The sequence below is a fragment of the Varanus komodoensis genome, unplaced genomic scaffold (genome assembly GCF_004798865.1).
Source record: "Varanus komodoensis strain SLA01 unplaced genomic scaffold, ASM479886v1 scaffold69, whole genome shotgun sequence".
NCBI lineage: Eukaryota > Metazoa > Chordata > Lepidosauria > Squamata > Varanidae > Varanus > Varanus komodoensis.
This window is the reverse complement of record NW_025336334.1, coordinates 1362784-1384660: the sequence shown is the minus strand read 5'-3', so window position 1 is coordinate 1384660 and position 21877 is coordinate 1362784. Positions and strand designations below refer to the sequence as shown.

Below are 21877 nucleotides of genomic sequence, written 5' to 3'. Positions count from 1 at the left end.
GGAGAGTCAGTGTGCCATAGTGCTATAGAGTGCTGGACTCAGGCATGAAGCTCACTGGCTAATTTTGGGCCAGGCGTGCATTCTAAGCTTAACCTACCCCACAAGTTGTTATTGTGAGGATAAAATGGAGAGGAAGAGAATCATGTAAGCTGCCTTGGGTTTCTTGCAAGAGGAAGAAAAGTGGGCTATAAATGTAGTATAATGATATCACCAAAGGTGAGACCCAAGCATTTAAGGCTTTTGAAGGTTAAATCCAACACACTAAGATAGCAATCCTATGGCTACTAGACAACGTTTAGATGGCAATAAGATTTTTTGGATTCCTTGCTCCAAGGTTAGAAAATTGCTCTGACTTTGAGCTGGAGGTTCACACTTGGATCCTTCTCCTCCTCCCCCAGCTGATGTCGAAACAAATGCACTGGCTGCTTTTCTAAGGTCTCAAAAGCAACCTCAGAGAAGGGGCTTAATGAGCATTACAGGAGGCAGAAAAGGAGGGCAGCAGAGCTGCCAAGATATGCCTTATCCTAGCAGCTCCTCAACCTCCTTTCCTCCTTCAGACTGCCATAGTTAGGCAGTCAAACTAAACCGTTCAGCTGCTTCACAGAGCAGAAAAAGACTAAGGCACCCCCATCCCTGTGCCCCTCCTGCTCTGCATAGGATGCCTGCCTTTTAAAGAGGTGTTTCATTCCACCTGAAGTTTCTGAGTCTCAGACTTGTGATTTAAAGTTTGGGTACACATGGGTGGTGTGTGTGTTTTGAGTCCTGACTTGACAACCACACAAGGGATCCTTCTACCTTGATAAAAAGCAAGAATGCAATATCCCATAAAGAATGTTCCTTTTTAACAATTTTCTTTATTGAAGTTTGTCCCTTATACATATCTCCTTCAATATTATCTGGGACATCACTGTTCTGTACTTGAATCCATGAGTTCTTTTGGGGCCAGCACTGTGAAATGATTCTGACATTACAGGAATCGTATTCCAGCTCCAAACTGAACTCCATCACATATTCTGGAAGAACAAAGTAGATAATTACAGTATTCTTCATATAATTTTAGCTGAAGAAAATACTTCACAAATTGTAAAAACTTATCTTTAAAAAATATTCAAGCCCAATATTTTGCCTAGTTGTTTCACTTCATAGCATTATGCAGCTACTGGTAAATTACAAAGCCAGGTTAACATCATGAACACACATTTGGGAGGAGCTCCATTAAACACAGGGGAATTTACTACTGCATAAATAAGCACAGGTATGTGCTATAAATTTTCTTCATCATTAAGCTTAAGAATCAGATGAGAGCCTATTAAAATACATTGCAAACAATTCTATTTTTCATTTTGACCTCTTTTTATCACTGACATTTCCAAAACTGTGCCTGTATATTGGAGGAGAGCTAGCAAACTGAAGCCAAATCCACACTGAGTAAGAGGTGATAGTTTAGAAGAGGTGCGATTACATATCTTTGATTCCCAGGAGACAGCTGTGGCTAACAGTGCTTTTTAAAATCCATTATAATTTAATGTTAACAGCATCCCCTTTTCAGACAACAAGGAACTTGAGATAAGTGTCAGTTCATTCCTTGGTTCTTTCATGAAATGATTAGTGCCGTGTACTCTAGAGGGGACTGCCCCAGTGCTTGGAAACTAGTTCCAAATATCACTGCCTGCCTTGAGTTGGGACAGGAAGCATAACACACCTTTTCTTGCCCAGCTGAACTGGTTATTAGTTTGATTCTAAGCATAATTCAAAGTGTTCTTTATAATAATTTATGCAGCCTCAACATGAGCCAGTGTGCCTAAGATAGGCAGATAAACCTATCTTCCTACTTCTGTAGGAAGTATCAAAAAATCCATTATATTCTTTGCTATTTTCCTTATATCTTCCTACTTCTGTAGGAAGTATAAGGAAAATAGCATTTTCTATTATGGTATCACAATTCTACTCTCTCCAGGGATGCCACAAATTTCAGGCAGAAAATCTGAATTGTTTTAGTCCCCTTCCCCCTGTTCTGCAGGTCTCTGGACTTTGAATAATTAGGGATACAGGGGGAGTTGTTGTTTTGAATAATCAGGGATATTTGGGAAGGAGGCACTCTAACAAATATATAATAGATTTTTTTGATAAGTTTTAAAAAATCTTGAATAACAGTTAATAAAATAAAATATTTTGGATAGAAAGACAATGAAGAAATTTAAAATAAAAATACCCTTGCATACCTGTCCCCAATTTGTACTCCCATAGGGATACAATAGTTGAGTTCTAATCTAGCAATGTTTCCAAGCCTGAGAACAATTCCAGCACCATAAGACCATCGGATACACTCTGCTAGTTTACGAAGATGAGCCTTAGGACCTTCACCTTAGAAGGAAAAAGAAGCCAAAGAGAATGGGAACACAATCCACAGAAATTTTCATGGTCAGTAGTCTATGCTTTTTTCTAGGTAAATGGAGCTAAAGTATTTAACACACTCAACTTCAAAAGCATAATTTTGCTCTACATAAATCAGTTGTACCGAGTATTTCAAAAAATCAAAGTAGCATGGATCTTTGTTCTATTTCCTTCTTACCATAGTTAAGGTTACAGAGATTGCCAGCATTGAGAAAAAAGTGTGTTCGAAAAAGATCTCCAAATCCCCCTCGACCTGGCCGAAAAGGGAGAGGAGTGTACATATGTAGACCTCCAGCCCAATAAGCTTCACCTCCCAGGTAATCACCTAGAAGAGGAAAGTGGTATGAAATATTAACCATATTAGACATTCAAAGGACAAATTTCAAAATAAGAAAATTTAAAAGAAATTTTGGGAAGAGGGATTCTCAATCCTTTTAAATTTATATTAAGTTGAATTCCTATGTCATAAGTTCTTAATGGGTAATATTTTCAAACAATGCAACAGACTACTTCAGGTGGTGCCTACCAAGCACTTACTGTATGTAACAACAGCCTACAATATGGTTCTGAAATGCCTGTTTCAAGAGGCATTTAGAGTTTACCTTCATTTCTGGCTCTCAAACATTCCAAGGTGCAGATGTCACTACTGGGAAAGTCTGTTTTTGTGCCATTGCCTGGCCATTAGTTATAGGAATGACCAGTTGGGTCTCCTCAGAAGATATCAAGGGTTGACTGGGTATATATTAGAGAAGGCAATATCCTGGTGCCAAGTTGTTTAAGACTTTGCATGTCAACAACAACACAGCTTAGTAACTAATAGAGCTTCCCTTGATTAAGGCTAGCAGGATCAGAACTGCGGGGACAGGACATAATTTGGAAAGGAGAAGGTGCTGGGGAGAGCATGCAATCCTATAGCCCGCTGCCATTAACCAATAGGGATACTTACAGAGTTATTAAAACTAAGAACACCTAATATAAAAATGGCTAAACACACACCACCGTTAAGGCATTAAATGTGTTATGTCTGGCCAGCATGGTGCGCTAGTTAGAATGTTGGACTGGGGAGCTGGGAAATGTGGTATCTAGTCTCCACTAGGCCATGAAGCGCACTGGGTAATTTTGGGCCAGTCACTCATTCTCAGCCTAATCTACCTCACAGACTTCTTGGTGTGAGGATAAAATGGAGTAGAGGAGGACCATATAAGCTGCCTGAGCAATGTAATGTAATCAATAATAAAAAACTCAGTATATAAGCAGTTTGACAACAAAAGACTGAAATCCTATTTTGCATCTAATGTATGCCACTTTTTTCCTTTTATTATAATATCCATGACTCCAAGTAACTGGTTTGAAGCTACTCTACTGTTTCATTCAGCTGTAATAAAATGGTTTAGCTAAAATGGTGAAACTACTTACAAATGTAATTTGTAATGGATCTAGTTCTATACACCAGAAGAAATCTGAAGCATCCCTTGCCAAAATCAGCAACCCACCCATTCCCATCCCATGATGCATAATTCACTTTTTTGGAGGGTGGGGTTGCTTTCAAAAGTAATTTCTGATGCAGCATGGAGATGTGCTCTTCAGTTAAAGCATTCTAAAATCCTAATAGGCTTACCTAAAATAGCACTTTGGCATCTGTTCTATACTTAACATTCCATTCTTCCTTCAGAGAAGTTAGAATGGCTTACATGGGACTTCCAATCAATATTCCATCCAAACATTTATCAGGAGGAGATCTGCATAAATCTAATAATTTAACAGCATTAAACATACTTAGATCATTCTCTGGATCCTGGTAACACTACTGCAGCAATGCAATCAGCCTCAAAACATTCCCTTACCTTCACTCTGCGGTCCAATGCTGTACATACTGAATCCACGCACACTTGTTGGTCCACCAAGATAAAATCTAGAAGAGATCCATCATGACATGCAGCAAAATATTTGAGCAAAGTTTGAAACTGATAAAGGATAATCTTACATATGTTTCTAAATCAGATGAGTTTATTGAGCATGCAGTACATTCCTATGCTTACTCAAAAGTAGATGCCATTGATGTCAATCAGATTTACTCCCAGGTAATGGGTTATCAGATTATTTATTTTATTTAAAACATTTTTACCTCATCCAATACGAAAAAACATCCCAGGATGGCTTACAATAATTAAAACAATAGTAATTACAATAAAACAGTAATAATTACAATAATTAAGGCAATAAATAACAAAATGCTAAATAGCTTTCATAACCCCAAGGAAACAAAAACAAAATGAAATGCAACTGTTGATGTTAAAACCATTTAAAATCCCTTAATGCTTAAAATGATGGGTGAATAGAAAGATTTTTACCTGGCGCTGAAAGGAGTATAAAGTTGGTGCCAGGCAAACCTCTCTGGGGAGTTCATTCCACAATCTGGGCACCACTGCAGAGAAGGCCCTCCTCCAGGTAGAAACCCTCTTTATCTACTCCAGGGAGGTTTCCCAGAGCAGGGCCTCTCCTGCCAATCTTAAGGGGCATGGGGGCATATAAGGAAGGGACGTTCCTTCAGGAATCCTGGTCCTAAGCCATTTGTTTGTTTGTGTTTCTTTATTACAAGCATTTGTATCCCGTCCTTCTGCACAAGCGCTCAGGACAGCTTACATAATATAAAATTCCAAAAATACAATAATAAAACCACACTTATTAAAACATCTAAAATTGAACATTATAAACTAAAAAATAAGAAAGGAAAAATAAAATAGGAAGTGCGACTGTGAAAACAAAAAAATCTTAAAACATCTAAAACTCTTAATTGTTAAAATGATGGTTAAATAAAAAGGTCTTTACCTGGCGCCAGAAGGAGTATAACGTCGGCGCCAGGCAGACCTCTCTCGGGAGCACATTCCATAGTCTGGGTGCCACTGCGGAGAAGGCTCTCCTCCAGGTAGACACCCTCCGTACTTCCTTCAATGAGGGTTCCAGGAGCAAGGCCTCCCCTGCTGATCTTAAGGGGCATGAGGGCATGTAGGGAAGGAGGCGATCCTTCAGGTATTCTGGACCTAAACTGTTTAGGGCTTTATAGGTTAGCACTAGCAGCTTAAACTGGGCCCGGACTTCAATCGGAAGCCAGTGTAGCTGGTAGAGGACCAGTGTTATATGAGAATAACGATCAGCCCCCGTCAGCAATCTGGCAGCTCTATTTTGTACCAACTGAAGTATTCGGACCATTTTCAAGAGCAGCCCCACGTAGAGTGCGTTGCAATAATCCAGTCGGGAAGTTACCAGAGCATGTGTCACCATTGATAGGCATTGCTCATCCAGGTAAGGACACAGCTGGTGGATGAGCTGAAGCGGAAGCTCTCCTCATCGCCGCCACCACCTTGGCCTCCAGGGACAGCTCTAGGTCGAGCACTCCCAAGCTGTGGACCCTGTCCTTTAGAGGGAGTGCAACCCTGTCCAGGACAGGGCCAAAATCACTCACCTGAAAACCCAAACCACCCACCAAAAGGACCTCCATCTTATCAGGATTGAGTCTCAGTTTATTGGCTCTCATCCAGCCCATTACCTCAGCCAGATTACAGTGTAAGTGGTCCAAGCTATTTCAATAACCACATGAATGTTAATTCCACCTAAGTCTCTGTTGACTCTTCATTGACACAACTTTTATTGCTGGGAAAATGAAATGCCTGAAGCAAAATCATCATTTAAACCCATGGATTTGCTGCAATCTCATCCAGATGCCATGTTTATGGTGTTTCTGGGGTACTGCATAAGAGTTATGGCTCCTAAATCCTGTGCTGAAATGTGAGAACTTGGATGCTGCATCAGATAAATGATCCATCTAAAGCATATTGCTACTCCAATAGTGGTAGCCACCAAATGATACAAATTAGTGACTGAGAACAAGGAGCTTGGACAATATGCAACTGACAGTATTGCTAATTTAAAGAACATTGGGCTAACATATAGTGATCTACAATGCAAAGCCAGTAATATTTATTGGTGAAACAGTTTTTTCAGGGAACTTTGGCTGAAGAGGTCAACTGTGGAATAGATAACTGTTTTTTCCCCTTGATGAAAGAGATGCATCCAGTAAGTCAATGTGCAAAAATAAGGAAAATATAGAGGAAAATGGAAAGCAAAGCAAAGCAAATGGAATTACTTACCTATCAGCAATACTGGAAGGTTTGTCTCCAATAGGAACCAACATTCCACCCCACAGAGAAGCAGAGAAAACCTTTAAAGAAACATATTCTTTCTTTAAATATATATTGATAACTATTCAGATTCAAATAAACACCAACTTGACTGAAAGGCATCCTCTTTGTTACTGCCAATCCGCCTTTTCCTCCTAAAATTTCTAGTGTGAGAAATCAATTTCACCGCATGCATAACTTGTGAAAGGAAGAGGGTAGCCAAAAGACAGCATGCTAGTACATCCTCTGGCTCCAACCCCTTCAACAACTTATCCCAAATTCTTTTATAAGACAGAAGTATGAAAAACAACCTCCATTTCATTTTTTTAAAAATCCACAATAAATACACATTTTTTATACATTATACTGCAAATTCTTAACAGTTCCAAAGAGCTACTTAGTCTCATGTAAAGAGCTAAGCTATGCCCGCTAGAATATTCACCTCTGCACCACTCCACCAAAGCAGCAAATTTCCATGCTCTATCATAAAAATGGTCTGATTTCAAAAGCCGTTTGCCATGTGCCATGAGGGTTTGTTGTCCAAGAAAATCAAGTCCAAAGTCTTCTCAGGTTCACACAACCTAGCTAGTTTCATGTTTTTTGGATTTGCACGTATGACATACCCATAGATTCTGAGGAAAAACAATCCTTACACCTGCACTTCCACTCTTGGGCAAATGCACTCTCCAGCCTTTGTGGATTTCTAGCACAAATGCTGAACTGATTTCACGCTGAACTACTGAAAGCTGCAACGAACCCATGTGTAACTCAAAGCAAAACAAAAACAAAAGAAATCTAAGATTATCTTCCACATTTGGTACAGTTTTAAAAGTGACTGTGACATAGCTGGCAGTCCTGTCAAAACCCTGCTTGATCTTGGGAAAAGAGATTAACTGGGCATTTGTCATGATCACTCCTGGGTGCCCACTCTGTAGGAGAGCTCATACAGCTCTGGTATACATAGAAACAGAGCAAGTCAGAAGGGGTCTCCTGGGCCATCTAGTCTGACCCCCCGGCTCCAGCCGGCTCCGCTCATGACATGCCCACCATGTGCATGTCCAGCCTATCTTTGAACACCCTCACTGATGAGGCCTCAACAACCTCTTGTGGAAGCCGATTCCACACCCTCGGGGTCCTGACTGTCAGGAAGTGCTTCCTGGCATCTAAATGGAACCTTGGTTCCCTGAACTTTGCTCCATTGGAGCGCGTCCTGCCTTCCTCTGCAAGGGAGATCTCTACCCATCTCCATGTGACATCTCCTCACATACCTGTATGTCACCAACATATCCCCTCTGAGTCTCCTCTTCTCCAGGCTGAAGAGACCCAGTTCCCTCAGTCTCACCTCATACCCCATCCCCTGCAAACCAGCCACCAACCCTGTGGCCCTATGCTGCACTGACTATAACCTGAAAATATCCTTCCTGTAACAAGGGGCCCAGAACTGAGCGCAATACTCCAGTTGTGGGCACACCAGAGTTGCACAGAGTGGTAGCGACACCTCTCTCGATCTAGAAGCCACACTTCTGGCTATGCAACCAAGGGTGGCGTTCGCCCTCTTGACCACTGCATCACACTGGTGACTCATGTTTAGCCTGCAGTCAACCAGTACCCCAAGGTCCCTTTCACAAGTGCTGCTCTCCAGCCACTTGTCCCCTGGCCTGTACTTATGACACCTCTTCCTATGCCCCAAGTGCAAGATCTTGCACTTATCCACATTGAACGCCATCCTGTTGTTTCCTGCCCACTTCCATAGTCTGTCCAGATCCTTTTGGATCTGGAGCACCTGCTGCTCAGTTGTGGCCACTGCTCCAGTTTTAGTATCGTCTGTGAATTGGATCAGCAGACTGTTCACCCCTTCTTCCATGTCATTTATGAAAAGATTAAACAGGATCGGCCCAAGGACAGAGCCCTGGGGGACCCCACTTGTCACTGGCCACCATCCTGAGGATTCCTCACTAATGCTTTCGGTCAGTCAGCCATGCCCTAATCCACTGGACAGTGCTTTGGTGTATCCCAAAACTCCTCAGTTTCTCCACCAGGATATCATGGGGCACTTTGTCAAAGGTCTTGCTGAAATCCAGGTAAACCACATCCACTGCATCTCCTCCATCTAGTCATCTCAAAACCTTGTCATAGAATTTCACAAGGTTTGTCTGGTAGGACCTGTTTTTGCAGAAGCCATATTGTGTGGCTGCCAACCTCCCTTTCCTATCTAGCATTGCTAGATCTCTCTCTATTATGAGCCTTTCCATTGTTTTTCCTACAATGGACGTAAAGCTAACAGGTCTGTAATTCCCCATGTCCCTTTTTGAAAATTGGGACCACTGATGCCACCCTCCAGTCCTCTGGAACTTCACCCGTTCTCCACAAGGCCTCAAAAGTGGAGGCCAGCGGGCATGAGAGAACCCCTGCCAACTCTCTAAGTACTCTCGGGTGTAACCTGTCAGGTATACCGCAAAGCCAAGAGTGATGGAACAAAATAGAAAATGATTTCACTGCAGATGGAGAAAAAATCTTAGTGGAGTGGGTATCAGACTAGTTGGCATAACTTAAGATGTCACTACTTGGGAAAACAATTCCTGCTGGAACACTGTTCCTGTCCTCAATCTAGCCAGGCATTATGATATGCATCTGAGATATTCCTCTGACTACAACCTCCAAGAGAGGTCTGGAAGGAAGCATCAATGAGTAAGGCCTTCTCAGTGGTGCCCCCACAATTTTGGAAATAATTCCCCACTGAGGTCAGCCAATATGCTCACCTTTTTGAGGATAAGTTAAAACAGCCCTCTACTTGCAGGCTTTTAATGGCATGAGTTTTTAATATTGCTTTAAATTTTGCATACTAGAATTTTGCACTGCATGTTATTGTATTTGTATTGTATCCATTTTTATTATTTTACTTACACAGCTGAATTGTTATGAACCACCCAAAAAGCTTGGCAATTGGGCAGTAAAGAAATGAAAACAATAATAATGATAGTAATAGTGATAATTGATCCAGTACACAGTAGTACCTGTTGCAATTATGCAAGTTGCTGGTATGCAAGTACTTACTGAATCCCACAGGAGCTGCTTATTCAATTGAAGTTCAAAGTCCTCTTTTAGAAATCTCACATCACCACCTATATAACCAGCCAGCTCCTAAAATAAAAAGCCCAGACAGAATCTTTCTTTGAATATTTCAGATATAAAACTGGATGTACAGAAGTGCATATTTTACACCCCTCCACAGAATTAATCTAATGTCTTCTAGTGTGTCTGTTACCATAGCTAAAACCAAATAGTGATTCAAAAATGATTTGAAAGGCAGATCAACCGTGCAGAATATTTCCTTGGGACACAGTATATGTTATATAATCTAGACACACTACACAATTAACAGATTGTACCAAATAATAATACCTGATTTATTTTCAGCAAAGCACCTCGTTTGGGCATGATTGAAGAGGTTCGAGAATCAATGACCATAGCATGCTACAGCAAACCCAAATAAATAAATAAATGGGGGGGGGGAGAAAAGAAAAGAAAAGAAAAGAAAAGAAAAGAAAAGAAAAGAAAAGAAAAAACACATAGGAAGTTTTATAAGGAAGGCTCAATCAATGGAACATTTTAAAAAGTTACATACTAACTTATAACAGGCAGAAAAAAACTACTCAGTTTCCAATATAATTTGTCATCACAGAAACCATTCTATAGAACTCTTTGACATGTCAAAATACTTCAATAAAAATGATGCTGTAATCTTCGGAAGAATGCAGTATTCTTTCTTATTATTGTTATATTGCATTTAAAGCTTTCCCTTCTCCCATTGTGATGAATCCAAGGCAGCTTACATGGCTTTATTTTATCCTCATAACAACAACCCTGTGAGGTAGGTTAGCCTAGGTGAGTGACTGGACCAAAGTCACTCAATAAACTTAATGGAAGACTAGAATCTAGTACCTGGATCTCCCAGGTCCCCAGTCCAACACTCCAACCCCCACACTACAATGCTGACCAGCATTTTATTCTAAGATGTATTGAACTGTAGATCAACAACAAATACTGGAAACTTCAACATGTAACTGCCAATTATAAGGAAAATATGACTAAATCCAATTATTTGATTCCACATGCAGAGTGACTTATGAAGACTGCTGCAAGTATGCATCCATATGCAAAACTGCACAGGGGGTATTTGTTTTTCCAGTTACAACTCCATAGATTCTAGTGAAACTGCCAACCACTGCAACATTATTTCTGCCTTGGCAAATGAAGAAAGATGTTCTTCCTGATATAGAAAGTATAGAGACTGTTATGAGGAAAAGGGCACTCTCTTACAGAATTCAGTGCAAAACAGTTAAATGTCCCCATAACTTTGCAAAACCTAGTGACTATATATTAGGCAATAATGGACAAAGCCATCATAATAAGTTATTTTAGCACCAAACACATTACCTCAATTAGCATTATTGGTCTGGGACAAGTCAGCAGTACTTACATTAATTAAACATCATATTAAAAATCACAGCATCTTACAGATACAGAAGACTTGAGTGAGTGTCCACTTTCTTCTCGAACAGAAAATGATGCAGTTCTTGCAAGACAGCCAAGTTCTCTCCAGACACCTTCCCATTTTAGTGTGTGGTTGGTTTTCCATACTGGAAACTATAAAGGAATCATTTTAGCTGTTACTCAGAAAAGGATGTTGCACAATTCCATCATTTTACATTTACTTCTTTATGGAGAGCAGGCAAGGTGCACTGAAGCATGACATTTATTACCACAGGAACATATGTTTCTGTGGCAATAAATGGCAACACAGGACTTGTTGATTCCAGGAGGCAATGGTGTTACAACAACAAAGAGTGGGGAAGAAATCACTGACTGTATCTGTTAGATGGAAAAAAAATCCCACTATTTTCTATTCCGGCCGCTTTGCCCTAATTTGTTGTAATGCAGCAGCAGGGTCTGCTCAAACACCTTCCCATTTTAGGGAAGAGAAGGGAAAGGAGGGGAGGAGGGGGGAGAGAAGGGTAGGTCTAGCCTGGCCAGCAGAGTACTCCTTTTCTCAGAGTTCTCTGTTACTGGCCTAGAAAAAATATCTTCAAGGGAGATAACGTTTTGTGAGATGTGTGGGGTGGGAACAGTTGCCAGACAGCTGTTGTTTCCACTGATGACCAGATCGCTTTACTGCCCAACAATAAGTAAGCAATGCTATTTTACCTACATTGATATCTGCTGATATCCCTCTGTCTGTTTCACGAAGAGAACTCCAAGGAAACTGTCCAGTTACTTTATACAGATTGAGAGAAAAGCTAAAAATAAACATAATATTAACATTTATTACACCATACCAAAATCTGGAAGGCACACTTGAAATCTCAAACTTATAGAACTGTTTTAACTTTTGCCACGGTGGCTAAAATAGCATCCTATACTGAACTTGGCAAGATAAAACTTGGCGTTTTGTTTGGCATTACATAATCCTTACTATTGATGGAAAAACTATAAGCTTACACTGATCCTAGACTCTAAAGTCCTAAATTGGCTCTAAAATACTGTGCTAAAAGGACACTCCTTCACTCCTATTGGGCACAAATGTGAAATGTGCCAGGAAAGCAATAGGTAAATATCAGCATAAAGAAACTTAAGATACGGCAACACATTTTCCTTTTCATCTTAAAATTATGTTTTATGCAAAAGACATGAGAAAAATGGTTGAAGCTTTATCAACACATAGTTCAGGTGGCAAGGCATGAAATGTGTGTATGCATGCATGCGTAGAGTGCTGTTATCACGCTGGATTTCCTTTGAAGTCTTTAGAACAGAATCAGACTGCACTTGCCTTAGTCGATAACGGGAGATAGCAACTAGATAGTAAGTCAGCCACTCATATCCTCAAAAGTCCACCAAAGACAGGAAAAGATTCTTAAAAGAAACTTTTTACTGCAGAACAAACTCCAATATAATCTATTTACTGCAGAACAAACTCCAATATGATTCACAGGGTATGGAATCATGACCATGGACCCATACATGTGAAAAGTACTTGAGTGGGTGACCATGCTTCAAGTACAAATATTCCCTTGGGTTAAAGCCAGGTATTTAAGAAACAGTTTCATAAGTAGATTTCCAAAGGTTGTATGGATGATGCAGTCTGATGAAACGTTTTTACATTTAGGCATCCAGAGGAAGAACTTAAGAAAATTACGCCTTCTCTGTGCACTAACATCTTCTATTCAGCCCTGATTCTGAGTAACATGTTCCCAGGGAGCTATTTTCTCAGTGGCTGCTAAAGCCCTGTTGAGGCAGCAATAGCAAAGATAGGACTTTATACATGATTTCTCTCCTGAGTTGCTAGTGCAACCATACATTCTGAAAGATACAAGTACCTGTTATTAACTGCCTGCTGAGGCCTGCAGTTGCCAAGGAATATTCCATTCAAGGAAGGTAAGAGGTAATGAAAGTTTTATAGATTCAAGATATTTTAGGATGCTAATTTTGTAAACTGCCTTGAGATGGTGTTGTAAAAGAACAAACTTCCCTAAAATATTTGTCAGTGTTTATATAATGAAAGCTGACTTCAGTGTAATACTACAATGTGTATCTAGAACTGCCGTTCTAATTCTAAATAAATGTAGATGGCATTGCAGCCTTTATATATTCTGAATGTATCTTACTTTCTTTCAAAGTGACCAGGCTGTGGTTTGAAGAAAGACAGGCCATATGAAGTTTCCTTTGTGCCATAAGAGAACTGAAATGTCACCTTCTCAGCACGTCCAAAGATATTAGGGAGTTTGAGCCCAAGTACCTGAAATATGCCAAAATTAGCACCAAAAATGTACAGCTCTGCTCTGGCACCAGCACACTTATTTAACATTTAGTTCAAAATGTTACTTTTACTACCATATAGAATCATCCCTGTAAATGTGTAGGTTTTTTCTGACTTTTAAACAGTGAAATTTGAATTTAATCAAATTCACTACAAGTATATGCATTTGAATTAGAAAGGCTTGTTTTGCCATAGTTAATTAAAATCACTCCAAGGAAATCCCATGGCCTCTTGGTGTTGTCTGGGGTGAGGCGTATAGGATTGTCTGGAGTTCCAGTTTCCAGATCCTCCAACCTCAGAGCTGTGATTCTTCATAGGAGTTCCTTATACGTCCCCCCACCCCGCAGCCAATGTAGAAAGAACCACAGTGACTGACTCCTTGAGGGTGGAAATTGACCTCAGAAAGGAGGAAAAGTGGTGTGTTGGGGGAGCAGAAAACTGGGCCAATGTCTTATACCATACCCAAATGGCCTCCTTCCTTCCCCCTCTGCAGTACGAACAACCATCTAGATGAAATACGGGGCATGAGGCACAGCAGCAGTGAAGATCACTGCCACTCTGTCTTGCTTGATGCCTCCAAGTTCCAGAGTTTCACTCCATGCCTGAAACACGAAGGGCACAGGACTGAGCCCTTACAATCCTGTGGGTGACAGACAGTATCAAATGGCCATCAGATTACTTGGAATCCCAGTTCCAAGCATGGAAACTCACTCCCACATCAGAGCGGGTATTCCAAAGTGCCCTTTCCTCCCTCACAACTGCCATGGAAAGAACTGTGCTAGCTGTTTCTCCAAGTTGCAAATGCAAATGCATCCTTAGAGAAATTCTAAGTGCACAAGCAGGAAGGCAGTGAGGAGGGGAAACCAGCATTGCCAAGGTGCAATATATCTTGGCAGTGCCTTAGCCAAATATGTCAGTGTGTCAGCAATGGTATCCTCTATATTATTTCTCCTGATAAAACAAAGCCATTCACTTTGAGGGGAGAAAGTAAAATACAGCCTGTGACATCCCTCCCCACTGTAGCACTGTAGTTCACCAGTTGAAATTGACTGTCAAGCTGATTCCTGCAAAGAGGCAAAGACTGCCCTGGACAGGAGGACTGTAATTCTCCAAGGTTGGAGGATTATGAGCATCTGGTCTGGATTGTATCCTTATATGATTAAACTGGCATATATCATACCAACACTACAGAAATTAAGCAGGTCATACCATGCTCCCTTCGTTATTGCCAACCATAGTGTTATAACTTCCAGTTAATCTTCTCAGTTCAGTTACTTCAAATGTTACATCTAAACCATTTGGAAGGGCATCATCTCCTAAATACACAAGTAAGTTAATAAACAGTACAATGTTCGCAGCTTTAAACCATATGTACACACAGAGAGTTTGAATTTCCTAATGGTTGGGAAACAGTATCTGTAAAACAGATTCTTCAAAATATTTTAAAGAATAAAGTGGCTATAAATAAATACAACATTCATAAAAATTTCCTTCATAGAACTTAGATACTCAAGGCTGATGGTAATAGTTGTCATTCTGTAGCACAAACAGGTTCGATTTTGACATCTCTCAGTGAAATTGGAAACTTAAGCTGACATCACAGACCAAGAGAGAAGCAAAGATCCCCATTATGCATCTTGCCATAACTCCCCTCAGCCTCTCACAGTATCTTTTCTTTTTTCTGCATAGCTTCAATGTATGTTTAACAGCATACATGGCAGCAGGCAGCAAGACTTATGAATCAGTAATACAACATTAAGCATTAACAATTTAGAAAACATTAAATAGCTCAGTAAAACAAATAATCTAAGCAACTGATTAAAGATTAAATGCCCCATGGAAGAGTAAACTCTTAAGTTGGCATCTAAATATACAAAGAAAAAATGCCAGGCTGATCTCCCTGGAAGGGGCATATGACAATCAAGCGTATACTACAGAGAAGTTTCCTTCCCCTGTAGCCACCTGTCACATCATTATTGGTGGCAGTACCTACAAAACAGTCTCCACAGACAATCCTACCCATTGGGCAGGAACTTACACCAATACTGTCAGCAATGGCATCCTCTATATTATTTCTCCTGATAAGACAAAGCCATTCACTTTGAGGGGAGAAAGTAAATACAGCCTGTGACATGGATTGATATTTTTGTGTTTAAACTATGTAAGGAATCAGTGGTTATTTGCTTCAAGTTCAACTACCTCGTACCAGCTGGTACAAATAACAGAAATAAATAACAGAAATAACAGAACTTTGGAGCAGTCTGTCCAATCTGAAAATGAGATACACTAAATATTATGATTCTATTCTAAAACACATGGAAAAGCAAATAATGCTTACTGATAATTACCTTGACATGTATCAATTAGAACATCCACCTGTCTAAAAATTCCCAAGCGGAGAAGCTTTTCACGAGCTTCATGTGACTTTCTCATCACCTTCAAAAATATTTAAAGTTTAGCTTTGCATCTTAACACAACAGCATAATGACTAAATTTTCATCAGTTATCTGTCAAAACCATACTCTTATACACATGGTATCACTCATTCAAAAGCTATATTTTGGGAGATTTTCATAAGATTAGATTTAATTCCTTTGAAATACTCATTTTTCTCAGATTACACTTTATGAGTTGGATCTGGACTTATTCTTACTTAAAGGAGACCCATTCAAATTAGTGAAATTATAAGGGCCTCACTCATTACAATAGGTCTACGCTGAGCATGATTAAGTCTAGATCAAACATTATATATCCAATTCCCCAAATTTTATCTAGAGCACATAGTTAAGAACCCAAGTGTAAACTTCATCCCCTTTTCTTAGACTTGTGCAATATACCTGTATATAAATATAGTTTGGCAATCTACCAGTCCAGTCCCAATGATCAGATGTAAAACTACATCTTGAAGGTGGCAAAAAACGCACTGGTAATCTAGATAATTTGTACTAGTTTATCACATACATTAAGCATGTTTTATATAATTTAGTGATAACCTGCAGAAAATTTGCAGCTTTGATTCAAGTAATCAAACAACAGGTATGAAGTAGTAGCTTCACTAATAACAGTACGCAGAATGGTCCTCATTTAAACCAGTTTAGCATCCAAGCACCTGTATATAGAATATGCTATAGATATAATTAGTGCAACTATTGACAATTAACAGGGTTTAAGTCTGTAAGCACAGGTGCAGTTTGATACCAAAACTCTAAATTTATACACCTAAATATCTGTTTATATCTTATTTCTTTTAACAGTATATATACTTGCTCCAGCACAGCAGATTTTCCAATACAGTTTTGGCAATGGCCTTTGGAAATCCTATCCCATTCTTTCTATTAAATTAAAGGATAGCAACATATTTTAGATTTAATAATATTTTTAAGCTTTTGAGAGTTTCAGAAATCATGTCTTATTTATTTCATACTCACATCAATGAGGTTTTTAGCCTTGAAAACATCACTAATTTCATACATGATAATATCATCTTTTGTCCTTCCAAGTCCATCAAAGTGTACATGCTGAACCACAACCTAACAATACAAACAACTATTATCCAAATAATGACCATGGAAAATATTTAAGGACAGTCAATATTTCTTATAGACTGAAAATACAGCAGTATTAAAATTAATGAATGCTTGCATTGCTATGCCATAATTCAAAGAACATTTTATCATTTATTTATTTATTATTTATTTATTAAAACATTTTTCTGCCGCTCCATTCGCCGAAGCCTCGGGGCGGCTTACAACAAATAAGTTAAATAACATTTTAAAATATATACATTAAAATAAATTACAAATATACAATATAAAATAAGCCGTCCTGGCCAGAAAAATTCAATAATATTAACATTTAAAATGCTGCTTGAATAAAAAGGTCTTCGCCTGGCGCCAAAAAACAAGTAACGAATAAATAATGAATAAACATTTTAAGAATCTATATTCAGCAGGATTTTGACACTAGATTTGTGAATGAACTGTTGCTATATTAAACTTGATTTTTTTCCTTTATATATTCACAAAACCTGAAGAATTCTTCACCAATAACATTAAGAAATTACTTCTGTGTAACACATATCGCAAATACCTTCTGACTACCTAAAAGACCATCTCCTCCCATATATACCTACCTGCCCATTAAAACCTGGTGCTTAGAGGTGCTTAGAAAATAGAGTAAAAGATGGCACCAAAATGATGACACCAAAAGGAAGACATTTCTTTTGTCTGAATACTTCCAAGAACACTCTTGAAATTTACTATTTATTCTGACATCTGTTGTTCTACTTACTGGAAGTAATTGTGATATTTATTTTTAATTTTTTATTGCAATTTTAACTGATTTTATTCTTGTTTATTGGTATTTTATTGCACCAACCTAAAGAACCCATCTGGATTAGTGGGTGGCCTATAAATAAATAAATAAATAAATATAACTAAATGAATCATCAATCACTGTGGTAGCCTTAGCGCATAAACTGGCAGTATGAATGTTCAAAGCATTCCATCTGTCTTTCTGTGAACTGGGTCTAGAACATCTGGGTTGTCAGGCTTATGGTACCCTTCCTTCTTGATCTAAGAGCTGAACTTATCCCTTATTTATACTAATTATTTATTGAGTAATTACTAAACTTTTGATAAACAAACATAGCAACAAGAACTTACATTTTAATTTCTTGGACTAAATTTGTACAATTTTTAACATGAAAGGACTCATATTTTTTTCCAGAACTCAAACACTGATTTGGAAGCAGCAAATTCTATGATATTTAAATTGAAGGCAAATGGGTTACTCACATCTTTATTTTCAAGAATTTCCTGTTTAGTTTCAGGTTCAACTTCAACTAGTTCAGCTTCTTCCCCTATAGTGCCAAAATCAGGACCATTCATTGGAAGAGGCTCCAAGCTCTGAATACAATAGATCAATATTTCTATTACTTGAATAAATTATTCAGTTCCAAATCAAAACTTTCCTTCATTTTCAATATATTCAAACATTTACCTTTAAATTACTTTACTGTGTAAAGATGCTGTCATGTAAAATTATGTTCATTATAATTTATATGTATGGCTTACTGTGCCATTTTGTTACACATATAGGCAATTGTGATAGTTTACTATGATTTCATTAGTTTATACAATGTAAAAGTTTTACTATGCCTTTTTATTTTCCACTGTACTTTGTCAGTACAGTGTTACCTTGGCTCACAAACTTAATCCATTCCAGGACTCTGGTTGTGACCCAAATTGGTCGTGAGCCAAGTTAAATTTCCCCATAAGGTTCAATGTAAATAAGGTTAATCCGTTCTGTAACTATTTTTTTTAAATCAGAAAAATGTGAAGCAAAGTGACAAAGAACAACAAAGATTGTGGCCATCTCCCCTCCCACCCCGAGCATGAGTGCGGCCATTCCCCCTCCCCTCAGCATGACCACAATCATCCCTGCACGTGCCCATCGTCCAGGCATGCTCAGGGGGGGAGACAGGCGTGATCGCTGGTGCGCTGAGGGGGAGAAGCAGGCACGAATGCAGGCGCGCTGGGGGGGAGAGAGATGAGCGCAAATGCGGGTGCGCTGGGGGGAGAGACGGGTGCGAATGTGGGGGTGCTGGGGGGGAGATATGGGCACGAACGCAGGCGTGCTGGGGGGAGAGATGGGCACGAACGCGGGTGCACTTGCGGGGGAAGACAGGTGTGATCGTGCTCTGGGGGGGGATGGCCAAGATCATGGTTGCGCTCATGCAGGAAATATGTGCGCAATCACAGGCGTACTCGTGCAGGAAAGACGGGCGTGAAATCGGCCATCCCCCCCGCCCCCATCACAATCACGGCCATCTCCCCACTTGGGGGGGGTGGGGAGATGGCCGCGATCACGGTCACCACTCAATGTGGGGTTCAGACCTGAGTCAAAATTTTAATGAAATTTTTGTTCACAACCCGATTTGGTCATGAACTGAGGCGTTTGTGAGCCAAGGTACCACTGTATATATAAGAATTACAGTACAAATAGCTCACAAGTAGTTCATTAGGTTTCTTTCCTGAAGGAAGGCTGCCACTAACATTTCAGAACAGACATGACTTTTAAAGAAACAAACTGCATGCTGGGGATTTGTGCGAATTCATGTTTGTGGTTACTAGTCTGATCTGTCTTCTTGACTAATTAACGCAAGCCTGAATTTGTACAGATCTTCTAATTCTTCAGATTCTATATTCCTTTCAACATGTCCCCAGTGAAAAAACATAGTGATCAATTCACCACTATTTGTGTTTGAATTTGAACTTATTAAAAGTTCCCCTTGGAATAGCCCCATTACATCACTCACTGCTATTCATTTAAGACATCTGACTGGAATAAAGGATCTTCAAATTTCTACTTACATATATTCACCACTGCTAGAACAGAATACTGCCTTTTTGCCATGACGTCTTTTACTGCTCTGAGCATTTTTGCTCCACATTTTTGTACATATTTTGCTTTTATTCTTACTGTATACAGACATAGATAGGTACATAAATGGATATAATCCACTAATTATTATGGATTACTCATGTGATCAAAAATGTAAAAAAGAGATGCTAGCCGTTTACAGTGCACATGTGGGTCAGGAAGACTTTGTAGAAGACCCGTAGCCTATCCTGCCAGAACACCTTGGTAACCACATCAAGAGAGTCATGGAATTGATGCCATACTGGAGAATTATTTATCAAAAGTACTTATGGGTTTGTCAACCTCCCAGTTACCATGCAAGCAATCCTCTCCCCTCAGTTGCCTGTCCTCTTCTTTCAGGTCCCCACCCGGGCAACACAGTGTGGTAAGTCCATGGGCATACTAGGTACATAATGTGTCCAAACACCAGATTCCACAGCCTCCAGGCATGCAGAGAGACATTCCCTTCACACAAGCCTCTGCACACTTGTAAGGACGCGTCTCCTTATGGGAGACACTCTGCACCTGGCCAGAAAACTCACCATAGGCCTGAGTTTTGGCTGGCAGCTCTAAAAAGCAAGAGAAAAAACAGGATTATCCTTCACGCGGAAGGAACGCTGACAGTCCCGAGAAGAATGCATAGGGGCGCCCTTTCTGAGCCTGCCTCCTTCCTATGCTGCCCAAGGTCGCTACCGCCTCCCAGCAAGCCAGCCAGGCGAGGGCGGACAGCAAGGCTCCTTACCCGTGCGTACACTGTCCCCATGGCCTTGCACGATGCCAAGCGACAGGAAGAGAAGGACAGGAAGAAGCGCAGCTGTCGCCGGCCAACACAAGCGCGCGTCCGAAGCGGTCACCAGAGGAGCCTCAGAGGCGGAAACTCCACGAGGCAGCCATGACTGGAGCGTCGGCCACGAATGAGACTTCTGAGTGCCTGTGATTGGTCGAACGAGGGCGGAGTCCCACAACCTGGCAGGAGCCGCAGCCCTACTAGGAACGAGGCGAGACGCCAGGGGGAGCCTCCAGAGATGGAAAAGGGGCGACGTGACACGAAAGCGAGGCTACCGGAAAATACGACAGAGCTACGAAAAGTTAGATAATCTCGTTAGAGGGGATTCACGAGTTCACTTTGAATAGTAGTTGTCTTCTTTCTAGAGAGGACGTGCTTATCAATAATGTTACACATCGATAGAGACATTTAGAATTTAATTTTTAACGCCACTATGATTGGTTGGTAACGTACTCCCGATCCCCACAAACAAACAAGGGCATTTTTGCCTTACCTTGAGTCGGATCATATTTCATGTGAGAATTCCTTTTCTGTCATTTCAAATACGGCCCAGCCAAATGCCAGTAGAGACCGTGGAGCTTCATCCAAGGTTAGTCTTATTTAAAGGGCCGCCTTAATGGGCCCCGGGCAAAGCAGTGTACTGAGGCCCCTACGACAACTACAACTACTGTTAATTTTGGAAGTTTTCCAATTTTCCAAGTGTTACCGGATTGAGCCAGTCAACAGCTGGGGCAAACCCGGGTGGACCCCTGACCCGAGCCAAACAGAGCCTGAGACGAAACTTAGAGCCAAAATCAGCTTTATTCTAGTGCACTATAGAATAAAGGGAGATGAAAGGGGACATTCAGCCCAAAGCAGTGTCTCAAAATTTGCACCCCAGTACATGCGTTTTATACCCTAGGTCACCTAATACACATCTAATGCATCGATACATCAATGTATGTACCCCCTCCTGTGCTGGAGAAAGAGTCCTTTCTTCTGTCAAGGACCAGACATTTCCCATGTCTATTTCTTATCTGCTCGAGATTCATACGGGCTTGCCATGTTCTTACTCCCTGCACATTTGCAACTTTCATGGCTGCTAGAACCAGTTTCCACTGTCCCTTTGATTACTGTATTCGAGGTCAGGCTAGCGTGTTAGCTGTGGGTTACACAAAGTTCATTTTGTTCTTATCCCCCCTCCCTTCTGGGACAGTATAACCGTGGTGTTTTTACTATGTGGCCTTCCTCTGGGCAACTACTTTTGGGGCCTTTCTCTGGCCAATTACTTTTGGGGTGTTT

The 21877-nt window shown here is 40.2% G+C and overlaps 1 protein-coding gene across 2 annotated transcripts; it reads right to left on the bottom strand.

Moving 5' to 3' along the window:
* Window positions 1-834: 834 nt before the first annotated feature.
* SAMM50 (SAMM50 sorting and assembly machinery component) lies at window positions 835-20750 on the bottom strand. Of its 2 annotated transcripts, XM_044450888.1 has the most exons (16): window positions 20552-20750; window positions 20352-20378; window positions 18183-18293; window positions 16815-16916; window positions 15735-15822; window positions 14596-14702; window positions 13235-13365; window positions 11782-11869; window positions 11091-11219; window positions 9975-10046; window positions 9627-9713; window positions 6543-6613; window positions 4239-4306; window positions 2573-2719; window positions 2223-2364; window positions 835-1013 (listed from the first exon to the last, which is right to left on the bottom strand). In XM_044450888.1, the coding sequence occupies exons 1-16, from the start codon at window positions 20570-20572 to the stop codon at window positions 968-970; spliced, it is 1437 nt and encodes a 478-aa protein (XP_044306823.1). In that variant the 5' UTR covers window positions 20573-20750; the 3' UTR covers window positions 835-967. The 2 variants fall into 2 exon arrangements, with proteins under 2 accessions (XP_044306823.1, XP_044306824.1); XM_044450889.1 differs by lacking the exon at window positions 20352-20378 and having other exon boundaries at window positions 20552-20749.
* Between the last annotated feature and the right edge of the window lie 1127 nt (window positions 20751-21877).

Coding starts and splice junctions, on each gene's coding strand:
- SAMM50 (XM_044450888.1), bottom strand. CDS start 20,572: ATGGGGACAGTGTACGCACGG. Junction 11,220..11,781: donor GGATATCAGCAGATATCAAT/GTAGGTAAAATA, acceptor ATTCCTTTATAG/TTTCCAGTATGGAAAACCAA. Junction 1,014..2,222: donor GGAGTACAAATTGGGGACAG/GTATGCAAGGGT, acceptor TTGTTCTTCCAG/AATATGTGATGGAGTTCAGT.